This window comes from Theropithecus gelada, chromosome 9 (genome assembly GCF_003255815.1).
Source record: "Theropithecus gelada isolate Dixy chromosome 9, Tgel_1.0, whole genome shotgun sequence".
NCBI classification, from domain to species: domain Eukaryota; kingdom Metazoa; phylum Chordata; class Mammalia; order Primates; family Cercopithecidae; genus Theropithecus; species Theropithecus gelada.
This window is the reverse complement of record NC_037677.1, coordinates 92,836,499-92,855,529: the sequence shown is the minus strand read 5'-3', so window position 1 is coordinate 92,855,529 and position 19,031 is coordinate 92,836,499. Positions and strand designations below refer to the sequence as shown.

The window sequence follows — 19,031 nt, the reverse complement described above, 5'->3', positions numbered from 1 at the left end:
AAAAAAAAAAAAAAAAAAAAAAAGGCATCTAAAGAAAGTATGGACCCACCATTGAAGTTGAGTGCTTGCCCTGTTGTTTCAGGGAGCCAGAGGGCCATTTTTAAGCAGGCCATGAGACACTGGGAGAAGCACACCTGTGTGACCTTCATAGAAAGGACCGTCGAGGAAAGCTTTATTGTATTCAGTTACAGAACCTGTGGGTAAGTAAGCAAAAGCGAGGCCGCCTCTGCAGAATCAGTCGGATGGCTCATGAGTCTTGAGTTTTCTCTGTAGACCTAAGTATTTCCAATGAGCTGTTATTTAGAGGAGTCCAGGGTTTGCTAGAAACTTTCTGCCCTTGGTAAAATTACAATCCAGTGGCAAAGCTGGTGGGTCAAGAGGAAGATTCCAGGAGACTCCATGAAGACCAGGGGTCCTGCCACTAGGAGAGCAACAGAAGGAACTGGTGGTGTGTCACATGAAGACTTAAGGCAGTGGTTCTTAACCTCTTGGGTTTGGTGTCCCCATTTAGAATCTGATGAACCGGTGGGCTTTCCTTCTTCAAGAATAGATAAATATGTATGTAAAATTTTGCATTTAATTTGAGGGACTCTACAGATTTACAGACTTCCTTCAGAAAACAATATATAATAAAATGACTGGCTTATGACTAAAGTTATCTGTTATGTCAATAAATATGTGTGATATACTTTCCTACTGAAAGAAAAAGGTTCTCATGTTGGATCAAAAACCCAAACCTGGCCGGGAGTGGTGGCTCACGCCTGTAATCTCAGCAGTTTGGGAGGCTGAGGCGGGCGGATCACCTGAGGTTGGGAGTTCCAGACCAGCCTGGTGGTCCAGACCATGGTGAAACCCCGTCTCTACTAAAAATACAAAATTAGCCAGGTGTGGTGGCACATGCCTGTAATCCCAGCTACTTGGGAGGCTGAGGCAGGAGAATCACTCCGGGCTGGGAGGCAGAGGTTGCAGTGAGCCGAGATCCTGCCATTGCACTTCAGCCTGGGCAACAAGAGCAAAACTCCATCTCAGAACAAAACAAAACAAAACAAAAAAACAAAACCAAACCCAACTACATGTTCTATACATAAGATGATTACTGAAGAAAACAACCTAGAGAGGTTTAAAAGTAAAAGCAAAGAAGCCATACAGGTAAATGCTAACAAAGAGAAAGCTGGGATCACAATTTTAGTTGTTGACTAGGTTTTCACTGTTTTGTTTTTGTTTTTAAAATCAGAAAATGTTAAACAAAACCAAAGCCGAGACACTTTATAATGAGAAAGGGTATAAGCGACGGTGAGAATATAACTCTCATAAATCTTTATGCACCAAATAGCATAGCATCAAGAGTCATAAAACAAGCCCCAGGGAATTCAAGGGGAAATTGACAGAAATGCTCAGTAGCACCAGACTTAATTCATTTCTGTCAACCCAAGTAAGTCAGTGTCACGTTGACCAAAAAATAAGTAGAGATTCACAGAATCTCTAAAATAAACTGAAAAATACAGTTACTAGAGTTGATTCTACAGGTCTATCAGATTCTATAACCTCATAACACATTTTTTTAAATGGCCCATCTATTAAGCATTAAGAACATCTTAACGAATTCTAAAAGGCAGAAATAGCACCAAGATATTTTCTGATTGCAAAGCAGTGAAACTGGACATAATATAATAACAAAAATAGAATAAACATTAGCTGGTGAGTTAAAAGTCCCCCCATGCTTCCCTTTTTATAGCTCTTAGATCATAAAAACAGCAAGATTAAAATTGCAGAATGTCTAGATAATGAAAGTCCTATGGTTCAAAAATAAAAGAGATATAGCTAAAGCTATGTCCAGACAAAAACTCACAGACTTAAATATCCACATCACCCATTGACAATAGTGACAATGAAATATTCAATTTAAGGAAGCTAGCAAAAATAATACTTACAACCCACCACCATCACCACAACAAAATAAACTTAAGGAGAGCACAAGGAAACAGACAAGGTGAAATATTATAGGGCTAACAAATTCAAGAGTAAATTATTTGAATAAACAAACAAGCAGAAAACAGTAGACAAACCACTTGTTAGTTTAACTGAGACAAAATATGACCATACAGAAATAGATAGTGTTAGAAGTGAAAATGGGAGAAACAGCCACAAATTCAGCAGAATCACAAAGGAGTAAGTAGTTTGCAAAACTGTAGGGCAAGGAGTGTAAAATGTGGATAATGTGAAAGTCTTCAAGGTAAATATAAAGTACTGGTACAGACCAAGAACTTTGAATGAAGTTGAAGAACGGAGGGAAAAAGCCATCTCCCACAAAGCACCAGACCCAGAGTTTCACAAGTGAATCCTTTCAAAACTTCAAAAACAGATTATTCTGGTATACTTAAACTTTTTAGAGCATGTAGAAAGAAGAATACTTTCAAATTACTTTTGAGGAACTGTTATGACATTACTACCTTGAAATGAAAAGGATGGCACCAAATAAATGAGAAAGGAAAACATGATAAAAAAGATAAGAAAGAAAAAATTATAGACTCATCTCACATGTGAATAGCCATGCAAAATCCTAAATAAAATGTTAGCACATAGAATTCAGCAGCAGAAGAAAAGAAGAGGAGGCTGCCAAATACATTTATCTAGGGAATACAAGATTAGTTCAACATTAGAAAATCTATTCTCAGGTTTCATTGGTCAAAGAAGAGAAGCTATATTCATATCTCAATAGATGCTAAAAGGCACCTGTACAATACAACATGCAGTTTTTATTTTACAAAAGTAACCAAGGTAGCACAGAAATAGATGTCAAGGATAGGTTCTTGCATTACAAATATATATATATATACACACACACACATACATATATATACACATATATATATACACACATATATATATATATACACACAAATACACATTTATATAAATAACTTCCAACCAAAAGCCAATATCATGTTTATCGATGATACTTCTAGAAGCATTTAATTTTAGTTAAAATCAGGAACCAGTTTAAGATGTTTAGGGATGCCACAATTATTTAGCATTGTTTTGGAAATACTAATTAATATAAATTAGACAAGAGAAAGAAAGAAACACTGTGAATATTGGCAGGAACAAAGAGGCAATGTTTGCACTGACGGGAGATAACGTGATTGTGTGCCTAGAAACCCCAGAATATCAGTTGAAAAGCTGTTAGAAACACAAGGAGACTCTATTAAGTGACCACAAAATTAATTAATTAACAAAACTAGGTGACTGATTTTCTTTATACATGAAATAGTTTGATACACTTTTATCACGGGAAAAAAATCACAACTTTAATGGAAACATAATAGATACTATATCTAAGACTAAACATAAATGTGCCAGACCTATAGGAAGAAAATGCTAACACTCCCAGGAACCTAACAAAAAAAAGTAAAAATAGAAAGCATATTGCTTCCTGGTATAGGAATACTCAACATAGTAAAGATGTCAGAACTCCCTAAAATAAGCTGTAAATTCATGCCTTTCTGATTTAAACACCAACATTTATATATATATATGTACATGTGTATGTATGCATACATATTTTTAGAGCTTGAACAAATGATACTAGAGTTTATCTGGAGGAACAACCATGTGGAAATAACTAGAGAGAGAGAGAGAAACAGAGAGAGGGAGAGAGAGAGAGAGAGAGAGAGAGAGAAAACAGTAATGACAGAGGTAGCTATCTAATGGTCTAACCAAACATGCAGAATATTAAAATGCAAAGGGAAGATAATAACAAAACAGTTTGGAACTTAAGGGAAAAATAGATATATAGAAAAAAGGGTCCAAAATGAATATACCTATACACAAATTTGGGTAAGAGTTTAAATGAGTGAGAGAAAGTCAATAGTGATATTTGAATATTGGGATAATTTAGATAGCTCTCTGTGAAAAAAAGAAAAAAAGCTGGACTCCTACCTCACTTCTTATACCAAAAACTATTCTAGCTAGATCAAAGATGTAAGTATTGAAGAAAAAGAAATGGAAGAAAGAAAGAAAAAATCCAAAAGAGTATAAGAAGGAAACAAGAGTAATTTTATTTATAATCTTGAAATATGGATGACCTTTCTAAGCAGCACATAAGAAAATGAAGACATTTTATGATACTAACATTAAAAACGTTTGTAATGCAAAAAGAAAACAAAACAATACATAAACAAAAACAAAGTCAAATGAGAACGTACAAAGTGAGCAAAATACTTGCAACACTCTTGACTAGTTTCTCTAATTTACAAAGGGTTCTTAAATATCAGTCTTAAAAAAATGGACAACCCAAAAGAAAACAGGGGTAAAAGGTGATCACATAGTTCGCAGAAAAAAACCAAAATACAAATGTCACATAAAATATGTGAAAAACTATCCAGCCTCAATGCAGTGAAATCCCATTTTTTACCTATCCAATTGGCAAAAATAGTTTGATAAAACCAGTGTTGGCCAGGATAAGGGAAATAGGACTTAAATATTTTTTAAGCTTCTGTGAGTAAACAGTAGGTGTATATATTTGTTGGGTACCCGAGATGTTTTGATACAGGCATGCAATGTGAAATAATCACATCATGGAAAATGGGGTATCCCTCCCCTCCAGCATTTGTCCTTTGTGTTACAAACAATCCAGGTACACTCTTTTAGTTATTTTTAAATGCACAATTAAGCTATTATTGACTAGAGTCACCCTGTTTTTTTTGTCAAATAGTGTATCTTATTCATGCTTTCATTTTTTTTTTTTACCCATTAACCATCTCCACCTTCCCCACCAGTCCCCTACTACCCTTCCAGCCTCCCATAACCATCCTTCTAGTCTCTATCTGCATGAGTTCAATTGTTTTAATGTTTAACTCCCACAAATAAGTGAGAACATATGATGTTTGTCTTTCTGTGCCTGGCTTATTTTAATTAACATAATGATCTTCAGTTCCATTCCTGTTGTTGCAAATGACAGGATCTCATTCTTTTTTATGGCTGAATAGTACTTCATTGTGTACTTGTACATATTTTCTGTGCGTACACATTTTCTTTATCCATTCATCTGCTGATGGACACCTAGGTTGCTTCCAAATCTTAGCTATCATGAACAGTGCTGCAACAAACATGAGAGTGCAGATATCTCTTCAATAGACTGATTTCCTTTCTTTCAGGTAAAGAGAAAGGGGCTTTTAATATCTTCTTAGTGAGTATATAAACAGACAACATTTTGGGAGTGCAATTTGACAGTATCTGTCAAAATTTCTTTTTTTTTTTTTTTTTTGAGACGGAGTCTCGCTCTGTCGCCCAGGCTGGAGTGCAGTGGCCGGATCTCAGCTCACTGCAAGCTCCGCCTCCCGGGTTCACGCCATTCTCCTGCCTCAGCCTCCAGAGTAGCTGGGACTACAGGCGCCCGCCACCTCGCCCGGCTAGTTTTTTTTTTGTATTTTTTAGTAGAGACGGGGTTTCACTGGGTTAGCCAGGATGGTCTCGATCTCCTGACCTTGTGATCCGCCCGTCTCGGCCTCCCAAAGTGCTGGGATTACAGGCTTGAGCCACCGCGCCCGGCCCTCTGTCAAAATTTCAAATGCACATATCCTTTTATCCATGAATCCCATTGGTAGAAATGTACTTTACCATTTCTTTGTTTCATTTGTTGTTGTTTTTGTTTGTTTTGCTTGTCATCCTCTCCCCCGAGGCCTTGTTAAAATAGCAAAAACTGGGGTTACAGCCCAGATGTACATTAATGGAAGACTGATGAAATAAATTTTAGTATTACAAAAATGTATATAAATATTATGTGAAAAAAAATGATTGTGCCCAGAAGGGAGTCATCTCTAAGCCTCCTCTGATAATGACCCCAAGTTACATGCATTATAGACACTCACCTGCCTCCTTCCCCTGAATCCTCCTTTTCATTAAAAATGGCCCAGCAGGGACTCCAGCACCTTGTGGGTGGAGGGTGGAGTATGGTATACACTTTATGTCAGGCAGAGACCATATCTTTCGTCAGCTTTTCAAGAAGATTCATAACCACAAAAAGGTTAAGAACCATTTTTGGAGGGAATTTCTGCATTGGGTCATTGGGTGGGAAGTCAGACACTGAAATTCTGTTTCTTTTCTTTTCTTTTGAGACAGTGTTAAGCTCTTGTTTCCTAGGCTGGAGTGCAGTGGCGTGATCTTGGCTCACTGCAACCTCTGTCTCCTGGGTTCAAGCAATTCTCCTGCCTCAACCTCCCAAGTAGCTGGGACGACAGGCACACACCACCACACCTGGCTAATTTTTGTATTTTCAGTAGAGACAGGGTTTCACCATGTTGGCCAGGCAGGTCTCAAACTCCTGACCTCAGGTGATCCTCCCACCTCAGCCTCCCAAAGTTCTGGGATTACAGGCGTAAGCCACTGCACCCAGCCTGAAATTCTGTTTCTTTTACATGCGCACACACGCACACATACATGCACACACACGCACACATACAGGCACACACACGCACACAGAGTGGGAGGGGGGACTTGCCTCTTGCTCTAAATGTCTTCTGACCTGCTGACCTGGGTGTTCCCGCAATTGTCCAGCTGTTGCTCCTATGTTGGGCGCCGAGGAGGAGGCCCACAGGCCATATCCATTGGGAAGAACTGTGACAAATTTGGCATTGTGGCTCACGAGCTGGGCCATGTGGTTGGGTTTTGGCATGAACACACCCGGCCAGACAGAGACCAACATGTCACCATCATCAGGGAAAACATCCAGCCAGGTAAGGAGGCCTGTGTGGAGTCTGGAAGGCACTAGTCGAGAAGGTGGCAACCTCAGGGACAGGAGCGGGGGAAGGAGAGGACTCGCTGGGAGCTGAGCAATGCTAATTGCTGAGTATGGAGCAATGACTGTGTTGTGCAGGCCCTCCTCACCAGTATGACCACTGTCCATCTGTGGCTTCCTGGGAGGTCATCTGCCATAGCTTGGAGGTTGGAGCAGAAGCAAAATTATTTTCTATGTTTTATAGGATAATGAAATCTAACTCTGTTTCCTGAAAGGAACACAGTCAACCAGAACACTGTTGCAGCATCAGAGCTGATAAGCAACAACAACAAAAAAAGAGTTCTCCTGGCTGCTTTTATGAGTTATTTTTGCTGACTTAGGCAACATGTTTTCTGAAACTGAAATACAATTAGGACATGAACACATGTAAAAACAGTGTTTCTGCCTAGAAACATCCTGCCCCAAGGCAGATAAAGTGTCTAGAATTTAAAAAAAAAAAAACTTTCTTATGTCAAATAATTTTATATGGAAGTTAATATTAAGCATGAAAGTAACTAGTTGAAGAATATGATCGCCTTACAAATACTTTAGAGAATCTGAATTGTGAGCTATTTAGGATTGAACTTAACTCTCTGATTCATTTTCTTTTGTTTCTTCAAATTGCAAGATCAGGTTTTTGTTTGATTATTTGTTTTGTTTTTTGTTTGTTTGTTTGTTTTTTTGAGACAGAGTCTCGCTCTCGCTGCCCAGGCTGGAGTGCAGTGGTGTGATCTTGGCTCACTGCAACTTCCACCTCCCAGGTTCAAACGATTCTCCTGCCTCAGCCTCCTGAGTAGCTGGGATTACAGGTGCCCGCCACCATGCCTAGCTAATTTTTGTACTTTTAGTAGAGACGGGATTTCGCTATGTTGGCCAGGCTGGTCTCGAACACCTGACCTCAGGTGATCCACCCGCCTCAGCCTCCCAAAGTGCTGGGATTACAGGCGTGAGCCACGGCACCCGGCCCAGAGCTTTTTATTTTTATTTTTTATTTTTTTGCGGGGGCAAGTGAGTTGATAACTAATCTGTCTGCAAACTTACTTTAAGAGGTTTGAGTGGCATTTGGGGATAGGTCTCGGGTGGTGGAGTTGGGAGAACACAGGGCTTGCTGGAAGTTTCAAATTTCTAATTATTCAAAACAACAAGAACCACTACAAGCCCTGTTATTTGACTGATTGGGCCAAGAGAGCCCTGGGAAGTTGCTATGGGCCCTCCTTCTCCTTCCTCTGCCTCCTTTCAGGTGCCTGACTTGGTTTTCCAAGGCCTTAACACAGTGTTGTGTCACAGGTCAGGAGTATAATTTCTTAAAAATGGAAGCTGGGGAAGTGAGCTCTCTGGGAGAGACATACGACTTTGACAGCATCATGCACTACGCCCGGAACACCTTCTCAAGGTCGGAATCTATGCTTATGCCTCATCTGTGTTTCACTGTGCCTGCCGCAGGCTTGGGTCGGATTCCTGGAGGTCTGCGGAGAGTGGGTCTCTGCATGCTTCTAGCACGGCTGGCCTGTCTGTCCTTGAAATACAGTGGCCTCTGGGCTGCAGTGAAATATAATCTAATCAGGTTCCCGTTAATAAGATTGAATCCCATTGTGAAGCTGACATTCCATCATGCCCTAATGTCACAAGCAGCAAACTGGAAAGGGAAATTATCGAGAGGTTGGCTGGGATAATAACTTAGAGGCTCTGTGTCAAATTTCCAGTGGGTGGGGGGAGTCTTTTGTAGAAGCATGGTGGTGCTCACCAGTTCTCCTAGTAGAGGTTTGGTTTATTGGAAACTAGGCGGTGTCAGGGCTGGGAGGGCTGTAAATCATCGATTCATTTTAGAGGTGAAGACAATGAGGCTCCAGCCGGCTCTCAGATGCACAGGTAACTGAGGACTGGAGTGAGAGCAAGGACCCAGGTTCCCACCTGCAGGTCACAGATGATGGAAGCTGCTGTATTCAAGTAGGGCTGGGCTGTTTATTTATGGCTGGCATGGGCAGGGTCTGTTCTGATGAGCTGTTCTGATGTGCTGTGCCTAGCAGACATGAAAGATTTTCAGTATTGTCCTTGCTTCTAGACCCTGTAAGTGCTTTGTGTGCAGAAGTTTTTCCCTACTTGTCCCAGTTTTGTAGGTCTTTCTACCCTTGAGTTAAAGGAGGCACAGAAAACAAATACTTTCTCTCTTGGTGCTTTCTCTTCAGTCTCCTGTTAAAACCAGTTGTTTGCTTGTTTATTTATTTATTTCCCCCAAAAAGATCTGTGGTAACTTCCAATATACACATGGGATAACAAAGATAAATAACAGGTGAGAAAACTGGGGGAAAGGAGAAGGAAAAAAATAAGGCTAGAAAGCTAAGTTGAGGCCCAGAATAAGTTTAGTGCTCAGAGTATATGCTGTGAGGTCATGTACACTTAGTTAGAGTTGACAGCAAATCCTGCCCTGTGCTTCCTAGCAGTCACAGCAAAGAGGGAAATAATCCATTCCATGAGTCTCCATGTCCATAAAGATTTGCTCAGAAAACATATGGCTCTTGGGAGTGAAAGGGAAACTGTTTGCAAAGGGCTCCGTGGCTCTTGGGTAAGGCTGCCAAAAGCATCCTGTTGATGAGTTTGTTGTTAGGACTATGGGAGAAATCATCTAAATCTCAGCATCCCCTCATGCCCCTCCGTTAGCTCTGGGAGCCCCTTGGTTCTCCTTCACGTGGCATCTCATCCTCCAGTAGGCTAGACCAGACTTTTCACTGCATGGGGACTCAGAGTTCCAAGAGGGCAAGTGGGGAAGCTGCAAGCCTCTTAAGGCCCCAGCTCTGGAACTTGCATGACATTACTTCTGCCACATTCTGTTGGTAAAAGCAAGCCACAAGGCCAGCCCCAAACTCAAGTGAGTGGAGAAATAGACTCCACCTCTTACTGGGAGGTATGGCAGCTTCACGTTGCAGTAGGATATGGCTATTAGGAGGAGTGACTTTTTATTTTAACAATCTGCCACTGCTACCCTCTCACCTCTGCCCCAGAGTTGAGAATGGTTTCAGCAAATCTGTTTTGTTGCAGGTGGATAACTGCATTGTCTTTTCTGCCAACTTTTTACATGGATTTTCAGAAAACGATCTTGTTGAGTGGGTTTTTACTGGGGGCTTTTCTATTGGCATTTTGTCAACAGTTTCCCCACACCCAACTCCATGTCATTATTTCTGGTCACAAAGACCCTGAAGCTGGCCTGTACCTCATGTTGGATTCTGTAAAAGAGCAGAATAGAGCCCGTAGAACATATGCTGATCTGGGGAGGCGGGCAAATGCTATACCCTGCTGATGGGAAACTCAATCTTTGTGTCTCTTTACGATTGAGCTGTCTCCTTCCAACTTTATTCCCTCTAGTTTATTGCAGTTCTTCTCCCCTCCCCTTTGGTTGGACCCAGGCTGTGGGGAGTAGTCTCTTTGGAGGTTTTGCTGGGCAAAGATCCAGGAGATGAGGAGACAGTTCTCTGGTACAGGGGCCTCTTTGTTTCAGAACTCAGCGCTGACAGTTTTATTCCCTGAGGCATCTGCTGAACTCTGTCTTAGTTTAGCAGAATGTCAATGCTTAGAGTTGTCCTACATGAAAGAGGGAAGGAACGTCACTGCTGTGGTTTACACAGGGGACGGCTCTTGTAGTAAACATCTTCCAGAGCTGGAAGCTCTTGCTGGCAGCTTAGGATATGCAAAGGAGGACGTCCAGCACCAAAGAGCGGTCTGAGTGTGAGCCAATGTTGTTCCTGATGTTTTGGTTTTTGAAGTCTGCAATGTTCTTAGCTCTATAATTTAATGCATCGTAAGGCCTACTGCTCCTTGGGCAGTAGAAAACACTGGCTGGAAGGAGGAGGATTCCCAGAGGTGAGCGCCAGGCCTGCCTCTCCATGACTAGCTCTGTGCCCTGGGAAAGTCACTTAAGCTCTCGCAGGCTCAGTCTTCTCCCCTGTAGAGTGAGAGCTCTTGTGATAATGGCACCTGACTCCTAGGGTGCTATGAAGATGAAATGAGGTGGTGCAGGGAAAGGGCCCAGTGCAGGGCCTGGCACGTCAGAAAGTCCTATGAACGATGAGTAAGTGCAAGGACATGGTCTCTATGCACCAGGCCCACTGAAGAAGTCACCTACGTGATGTGGCCAGATAGTGTGGGGTGCTTAGAGACTGTGGTGATCCTTATGTTTGTGCTGCAGAATTCCTATCTGCAAGGGAACCAAGAAAATAATTACAAAAGGACACACCTTTCATTATGGCAGAAGTGACTGTTTCTGGAGTAGCTGATGATTGAATTTAGGATTTTCCGCAGAGTCAACACTTGTGGTTTAAAATGTAGTAAAGTCAGTGAGTGAGGCCAAGGATTCCACTAAAGTTTCTCTACAGGAGTCCAGACCCAGAGATGAGGCTATGGGAGCTAGAGAAAGACAGGTCAAGGGTTACATGTTGGGTACGGAGATGCTGAAAAGGAAATCAGCAGATGATCTAGACTCCCACAGGCTAAGATTGGAAAGTGAGCTTAAAATCTGATTTAGGAAAAAAAAGAAAAGTCTACACAAAAACAAAAAGATAACAAAGTGATGTAACCAGGAAGAACCAGGGATAATAGTTATTTTCCAATGTAGTGCAGAATTTAGGGAAATAGAAACAGTGCTTGAAAGAGACAGAGAGAGAAAGAGAGAGAGAGCGAGCATGCACAGCTAATAGCTAGGTGACATGTACATTTTCGCTTCCATTTGGGATGTAAATAACTATTTTGCAAAGTTTTTAAAAGACAGTGCTTTATCCTGGTTACATACTTTAATTCAAGAAGCGTTTTTTGAGGCGTTCTGTGCTCTAGTTTCTAAGGACAGAGATAAAACCCCCAGTCTCTCTGCTTGAGGAACTTAACTTTTAGCAAGGAAGACAAATACCACCACTCCTTAAAAAAGACAATACAGTATGATAAGAAGAGACTACACAAATGATTAAGACCCAGAGCAGGGAATGATAAACTCCAGATGGGGGGAGTAGAAAAGGCTTGGGGAAGTCTTTTAATAGAGAAAGACATCTGATGGGGTTTTAGAGAATGAATAGGAGTTTACAAGTAGACAAAAAAATAGAGGGCATGGGCAGCCTAGGGAGCGGATAGCATGTGCGAGGACATATTTGGGGCCTACAAGGAGCTTAGTGTTGCTTAAAATAATGACATATGCTTTATTCTTGTTGAGTATTATTTTGGTTATGGGATTAACGAGTCAGGCTGGAGAGGAAGGCAAAAGTCAGTGAGCAAACAGCCTAGAGTCCGAGTGGTGACTGGAAGTTGGTGAAGGGTTCTAAGCGAAGAAGGCATGTGCCGCCCCTTGCATTTTGGGATGATTCCATTGCAGCATTGTGGCCAAGGGGAGCAGGGGAGCAGTAGAGTAGAAGTGGCTGAGTCTACAGGGAGGGAGGCCAGTTAAGAAGCTACTGGAAAGAGTTCAGGAAGGAGATATTGATCACTTGAGCTATGGCAATAGTCTGGGAACAAGGAAGAGGGTATGGGTTCAAGGGGTGGAAAAAAGGTATAGTGGACAGGACCTGGCTCCTGGTTTGGTAGGAGAGTGTGAGGGAAAGGGAGGAACTGAGAATGCCCTCAGATTCTGACTCAGGAGACAAGGATCATGGAGTGAGCAGAAGGATGGAACTGTGATAAATTTGGTTTTGAGCACGTTGGATATAAGAGGCCCATAGGACAGCCCAGGGGAGGTGTTATGAGGCATCTGGGGCTCAGCAGAGGATCCTGGGCTGGAAACAGAAGATTAGCTGTGAGGCTGCAGATGATGGTTAAAAGCCATAGGAGTAGATGGAACATGGAGAGAGAAGACAGAGGGAGAGGGCAGAAACCCAAGGGACATCATTGAAGGGGAAGCAGAAGTGGTTCTTGTCTCACTGCCCAGAGAGAGCTGTGGCCTGGACCCAGGGAGAAGACAGTGAGGAGGGAGGGGGCATCCCCAGTGCTGGAGAGAGGGCAGACAGATTGGAAGGTGTCCACTGGCAGACGAGTGGTGATGGTTGCTGATGGGGTCAGATCATCGTTGGACTGAGGAGTGAAAGAGAGTCGAGTACTCGGGGAATGGAGACAATACTTTCTAGAAACTTGGTTAAGAAGGGAAGAAAAAAAACAAGGCGGTGACTGGAGGAGGCGTGGATTCAAGGACAGGCCTAACATCCAGGAGAGGCCCCAGATCGGGTAGCAGAGGCCCCAGGTCTGGAAGCAGAGGAGGAGGCTCAGAGCTGGCAGCAGACAAGGGAGCAGGCGGGGTGTAAACCATGCCACAACAGGGCCAGCGCTCAGCTGGCAACCTGGTTTCCACTTGTCTAGTTTAGAAATGAAGCTATCATTTTAGATTTCAGTCAAGTAGGAGTAGAATAAATGTTAGAGATAAAAGGGACTGCCATGACCATCTCAGCAAATTTCTTATTGTTTAGTGGGGTAAACTGATGCTTAGAGAGGCTCAGAGAGGGGAAGAATCTTGTCCAAGCACACACAGGCCTAGTGTAGAAATGTCTGGTCCAGGGCTCTTTTCACTACTTCTTGTTCTCTGCTTTTATCTCATTTTCCATCTGATTTCCCTCTTACCAGCAGCGCCTCCAAACTCTGACCACCCATTCACCAACCTGCACTTGCTGACCAGCCCCTGAGAGTCTCACACTGGACCAGTTCCCAAGCTCTCCCGGGGTGGCTCCAGGACTTAACTATGCACAGTACTTCCTAATGCACAGCTGCAGGGGGCGCCACTCACACCGTGGTCTGTCTGAGTGGAGCTCCCTGCAGTTGTGCAGCACGGTGGCTCTGGGGCCTGGACCTGTCGGGGCTTCATGGAAATGCTCAGGACACATCCCTAAGGAAGCCCCTGGGCTACTGCATTAGGGCAAATTTTACACTTGGCAGAGTCATCTTCCCACTGGAAAGCGAGTAGGCAGCTGATGAGATGGAATGTGAAAATGCCAGCACGAGCGAAGGAAACCTCTTCAGTCATGCCAGCCCGGGACAGGCAGGCCAGGAGGCAGGAATGTTGATGGGGTTGTAGGCAAGGGAATAAAGCCTGGAAATCCCAGCACGGACAGACTGATGGCCTTGACTTTTCTTTCTCTCGCCCTTTTTTTCCTTCTTGTAGAGGAGTTTTCTTGGACACCATCCTCCCCCGTCGAGATGACAATGGCGTCAGGCCAACCATTGGCCAGCGCGTGCGGCTCAGTCAGGGAGACATAGCTCAAGCCCGGAAGCTGTACAAATGCCCAGGTAACTATGAGCCGAGGGGACTGCCAGCACCTCCCTAGCATCTCCAAAGCACAGTCCCTGTGCTGGGAAAATAACCTGGGGGACCTAAAGGGACTATTCCTTGGCAGCTTTAATTATTTCTGGTGTCCTTCTGGTAGGAGGTGCTAGGCAGTATAGAAAGGCGAAATGGTGACATAGTGGCAGGCAGTGAAGAGAATAATAGGTCTTAGAGTTCATAGGCAGTTTCATGAGAGGCTTCAGACTTCTCTGGCAAAGCCTTTGTGTCCAGAAGGGGAAGAAGGCATAACAGAACAACAGTAAATAGGGGCACACTGCAGTGTGTGCCCCAAAACAGTAAGAGCACCTCTCCTTTCTATGGAACTAGGGGATGTGGGTTTGGAAAAACAAGAACCAAGCAGAATTTTGCAGGAAGACAAAGAGTGAGGGAGAATGCTTTTGGGAGTATGGGGTCAGTTTCCCAAATGCTACAAGGTGGAGGGAGTCTCAGTGCTATTAACGAGCTTGTTGCTTTGGTCTTGGGGCTTTCCTGGCCATCCAAGGTGCTGGTCAGTGGCCAGGAGTCTGCCATTGAAGATGGGACAATACACGGGGATTGGAGCAAATGCCTGTTCCCCGGCCCATTTGGAAGCGTTCCTTCCCCTTGGATTTGTCCTGTTTGTCTTCCATCCCCTTGGCATCATCATCATACACACACCGTCTGAGCTCTTCTAGACCCCTTTCAGCTCTTGAGCCTCAACGTAAAGCATTGGTTATGGCAGCTGAGATTTTACCACTGATGGGTGAGAATCCATTTCAGTGGTTTTAGGAGGATAGAAGGAAGTTCCATTACCAATAGCCTTTCCCAGACTTCCAAACCAGACACAGAGTTTGATCATGAGATGAAGTATTTGAAGTGAGGACCATCTTAGAAAATCTGGGCTGTCACATTACCTTACTAAACAGGACCCCAGGGCATGCAAAGTGCTGTGTGGGGCTTGCTTCCTCAAGAAACTCTAGAAAATATGTCCATCCAGCTATTAGTTATCTGGGGGCATGTTAGGGCTGAAATGCAGGACACACATATCATATAACCTTGCTGAATTGAACGGGAAACCTTACAGCATTCCCTGGGAAATGCCATTGTATTTATTCAGTTATAACGTTTATGCTGCTTACTTCCCAAAATGATTTGCAGCAAAATACCGTGGAGCCACACAGTAATGTATTTGTTCTTGCAGAATGTTTGATTATTCTAAAATAATTTCCATGGAACCCTTGGGGGTGTTGACTGCCAGGCGTAATCCTCATGATGCCTGGCAGTTGTTCAGTAATGTGATATCGAAGCCCCAACATCCAGGATTTCCTGAGGCTGATAATGGTCGGTTCTCCACATACCTCTTCCTGCAGCTCCAAAAAATATGGAGCTTCCAGTAGTTCCGAGTAGTAACTGAAAGCTCAATCAGTCGCCATGCAGAGGTTGAACTGCATGTAAGGGAAAGATGCCTAAGGATGCTGGATCTCCACATGTTAGGGTTGGCCACGTAAGAGGAAGGGGTCTCAGCGAACCAGTGTCTTTGTCTTTGTCTTTGGAGTCTGAATCCCCAGGCATTAGAGAAATGCAAAACCTGTAGTTTCCAAGGATTCATACAGGTACCCTTCTTTTGTGAGGACAAATTAGGGGAAATACTTTTCACATACATAAAGACTAGGTTCTAGACTCATAACCAACCCTGAAACGTTCAAGGGCAGAATAGCCTACTATAGAAGATTCCAGCTCCCTGTGCCTCTGCATTTTTTTGTTTTCTTGACTGCTTGATAGCAGAAGTGAGTAGCAGAAAAAGAAGAGGAAAGATTTAAACTAACAACTGAAATAAGTTTCAAAGCATTTTTTTCTTTTTGTCTTACCTACTTGCACTTTCTTTCTTCTTTTTTTTTTTTTTTTTTTTTGAGACAGGGTCTCACTCTGTCACCCAGACTGGAGTGCAGTGGTGCAATCTTGGCACACTGCAATCTCTGCCTCCAAAGCTCAAGCGATTCTCCTGCCTCAACCTCCCAAGTAGCTGGGATTACAGGTGCACACCACTACCACCCAACTAATTTTTGTTTTTTTAGTAGAGATGGGATTTCACCATGTTGGTCAGGCTGGTCTTGAACTCCTGACCTCAAATAATCCACCCGCCTTGGCCTCCCAAAGTGCTGAGATTACAGTTGTGAGCCACTGCTCCTCGCCCCTACTTGCACTTTCATGTTCTCTCTGCCACCGATATTATTATTAGCAATAATAATGTCTATTATATATGAAGCACTCACTATGTTCCAAGCACTGAGCTGATCCATTTCATGTAATACACACGATTTCACTAACCCTCTCAGGTAGGTCCTGACCATTTTACAAATAAGAAAACTAAGGTCCAGCAAGTCTAGGAAACTTGCCCAAGCCACACAGCTGGCCAGAGAGCTGAGATTCATGAGCTCTAGGCCATGCTCAGTCCTGAGAGCCTCAGAAGAAATTCCTGGGCATTCCTTTTTGGCTCCCAGATCCTACTTGTGCTTTTGTTAGCCAGAAAGCGTCAATCTACTTGCTACACTCTCACCAACCTGTTCCGCGGGCTTTGGCTGGTAAAGGGGTATGTTTGCTCCGCTGCCCTGTGTGGGAGCTGCTTGGGCGGGGAGAGGTGCATATGCCACATCACAGTTGTGATTTTGCTTGCGCAGCGTGTGGGGAGACCCTGCAGGATACAACGGGAAACTTTTCTGCACCTGGTTTCCCAAATGGGTACCCGTCTTACTCCCACTGCGTCTGGAGGATCTCAGTCACCCCAGGGGAAAAGGTAGGTGGGAAACCCCCTTGGCAAATGGGACGGCACTCCTTGAATTGGGTGAGGTGGGAGGAATTCTTATTGTTAATAGTAAAAATAACAGCCGTTTTGTTATGAGCGCCCACCGTGTGCTAGGCATGGTGCTGCTTGCTCTACGTTCATTATTTCTGGACTTCTCAACCAGTCTCACCCATACAAATGAAGGCTGGCATGTACTAAATATCCACTTAGTTGTAAATCAAGCTCACAGTTCCCCCCAACTTTAATAAACACACTATTATAATGTCCTGGAATTTAGAATTCGGTGACACCTCGGATTGCTGCTCTGGAAGATGGTGACACGGGAAGCCCACAACTGTCTTTTCTTCCCCCCAACCTCCGTCTCACTATTTGGGCTTAAAGAACATCCCTGTTGAAAACCCAGTCCACTTCCCTAGGCATCTTCCACTCCTCTTTTGCAAACAGCCACACCTTGGCTGCCCCTCCAGTGGGATGGACTGGCCCAGGCATGTAGTCTACACTCAAGAAGATGGATCCAGGGAAGAGACCCTTGCATGTCCTGGCAGTGGGCTCAGAGCTGTGAGGACAGGGAATTCCTGGGTTCCTGGAGTGTGGCGTAGGAGCTAGGCAAGCCCTGGGTGGACACATTCCTTTGGTCTTGAAGATTCCATGACCCCCTAGAGCTGAACCCAGGGCAAGGATCTCTTTCACTCTGGTCGACGGGTGAGATGTTTTCAACCCTACTGCATGGCACATACTCTTGTATCCATTATATGGATGAGGAATTTGAGGCTTGAACATTAAGGAAAGTGCTAAAAGTCAAGGTAAGATATAGAACTAGGAACTGAGAACTGAGGTTTTGCACTCCAAAGTTTATCTTTTTGCTACATGTCTCTATAAATCTGAGTGTTCTTCAAGTTGTCTCAGACTAGATACAACTATCTTGGAGAAACTCTGTTCCCTAGGTCTAGGTTAGGGGATACCCCCAGTGTCCCCAGAGCTGTCTACAATCGTACCTGTTGTAGCATGTCTCATGGTATTGTCACTACTGGTTTATCTGTCCCACTTCCAAATCTTAAGCTTTTTAAGGTTGGAGATCATTCACCTCCAGGGCCCCGGCACTCCACACAGTCTGTGGCACAGACTGGTCACATGATAAATATTTGTTGAATGGATATGTGGGTGGGTGAGGGGCTGAGTGAAAAACCTGCAGCTAGGGGTGCCAGTGGGGTGTGATGGAATTTTTCAGGCACCTGCAGCCAACCTTCAGGTATTTCTAATTCATAACTTTTAAAAATGTCCATCTAGATGTCAAGTTAAGCATAGTGTGCTAACTAGAGACAAATGGCTAGGAACCATTGTGAGCATTTTCTGTGGACTGGATACCATTCTTAGCATATCATGTGGATCATCTAATTTAGTCCTCACATCAACTTCGTGAAATAGGTGCTGTTGCCATAATTATTTACAGGTAAGGAATTGGACTTGCCCAAGGCTTCTTAGTTTGTTGCAGAGTTGGGATTTGAACCCAGGCAACTGGACTCTAAGAGCTTGAATGCTTGACCATCATCTTATATTATTACACAAAGGGGCCAGGCTAGACATTTGAACGTGCATTTATACACACACATGAATGCACATGTGTGCACACACATGTATACATACTTCCTTTGGCTCTAAGCATTTAAGACATTAAGTATGGCTGTCATCTTGTGTCTGAGACCCCAGACCTGTCTGCCTTAGGTAGATGTGAAAACCTGGTGCTTGCTGGAGGCTAACAGGAGGGAGGCAGAAAGGGGGAAGAGGAAGAGGTCTGATTATTTCCAAATTATTGAATTGCCCTGCACAGCAGAGAGTGTGTGATATGTTTGAACTGTGTAAACTTCATCAAGCCTTAATTATTAGTGCTAACTGGGGACAGAGAATATACATCATTGAAATTTCTGCACCAATTATTTCCATTTCTGCTTCACCCAGCCTTCCCTAGAGCTGCTAGTAATTAGCAAACTTGATTGATTTGAGTATCACCTCTTGTTCCCCACCTCTTTCCCCTATGGTCTTTATGGTTCACTAACATACTTAAAGTAATTAGCCTGAATAATTATCCCATTCATTCAGATCATGAATGTGTTACCAAGGAAGTTGTACTAACATTTCCTTTCTGTAATTTTAAAAAAGCAAAGGCTAGAGAATTATTGTGCAAACCAGCCTAC

General features: G+C 43.4%; 1 protein-coding gene across 1 annotated transcript in view; it reads left to right on the top strand.

The window, feature by feature from the left end:
* Positions 1–19,031, top strand: part of TLL2 (tolloid like 2) — a 148,716-nt gene that overhangs the window by 87,213 nt on the left and 42,472 nt on the right. The window contains exons 5-9 of the mRNA XM_025396938.1: positions 83–200; positions 6,556–6,734; positions 8,063–8,168; positions 13,896–14,020; positions 16,715–16,830. Coding sequence (XP_025252723.1) covers positions 83–200; positions 6,556–6,734; positions 8,063–8,168; positions 13,896–14,020; positions 16,715–16,830 — 644 coding nt within the window. The remainder of the gene's footprint in view (positions 1–82; positions 201–6,555; positions 6,735–8,062; positions 8,169–13,895; positions 14,021–16,714; positions 16,831–19,031) is intronic.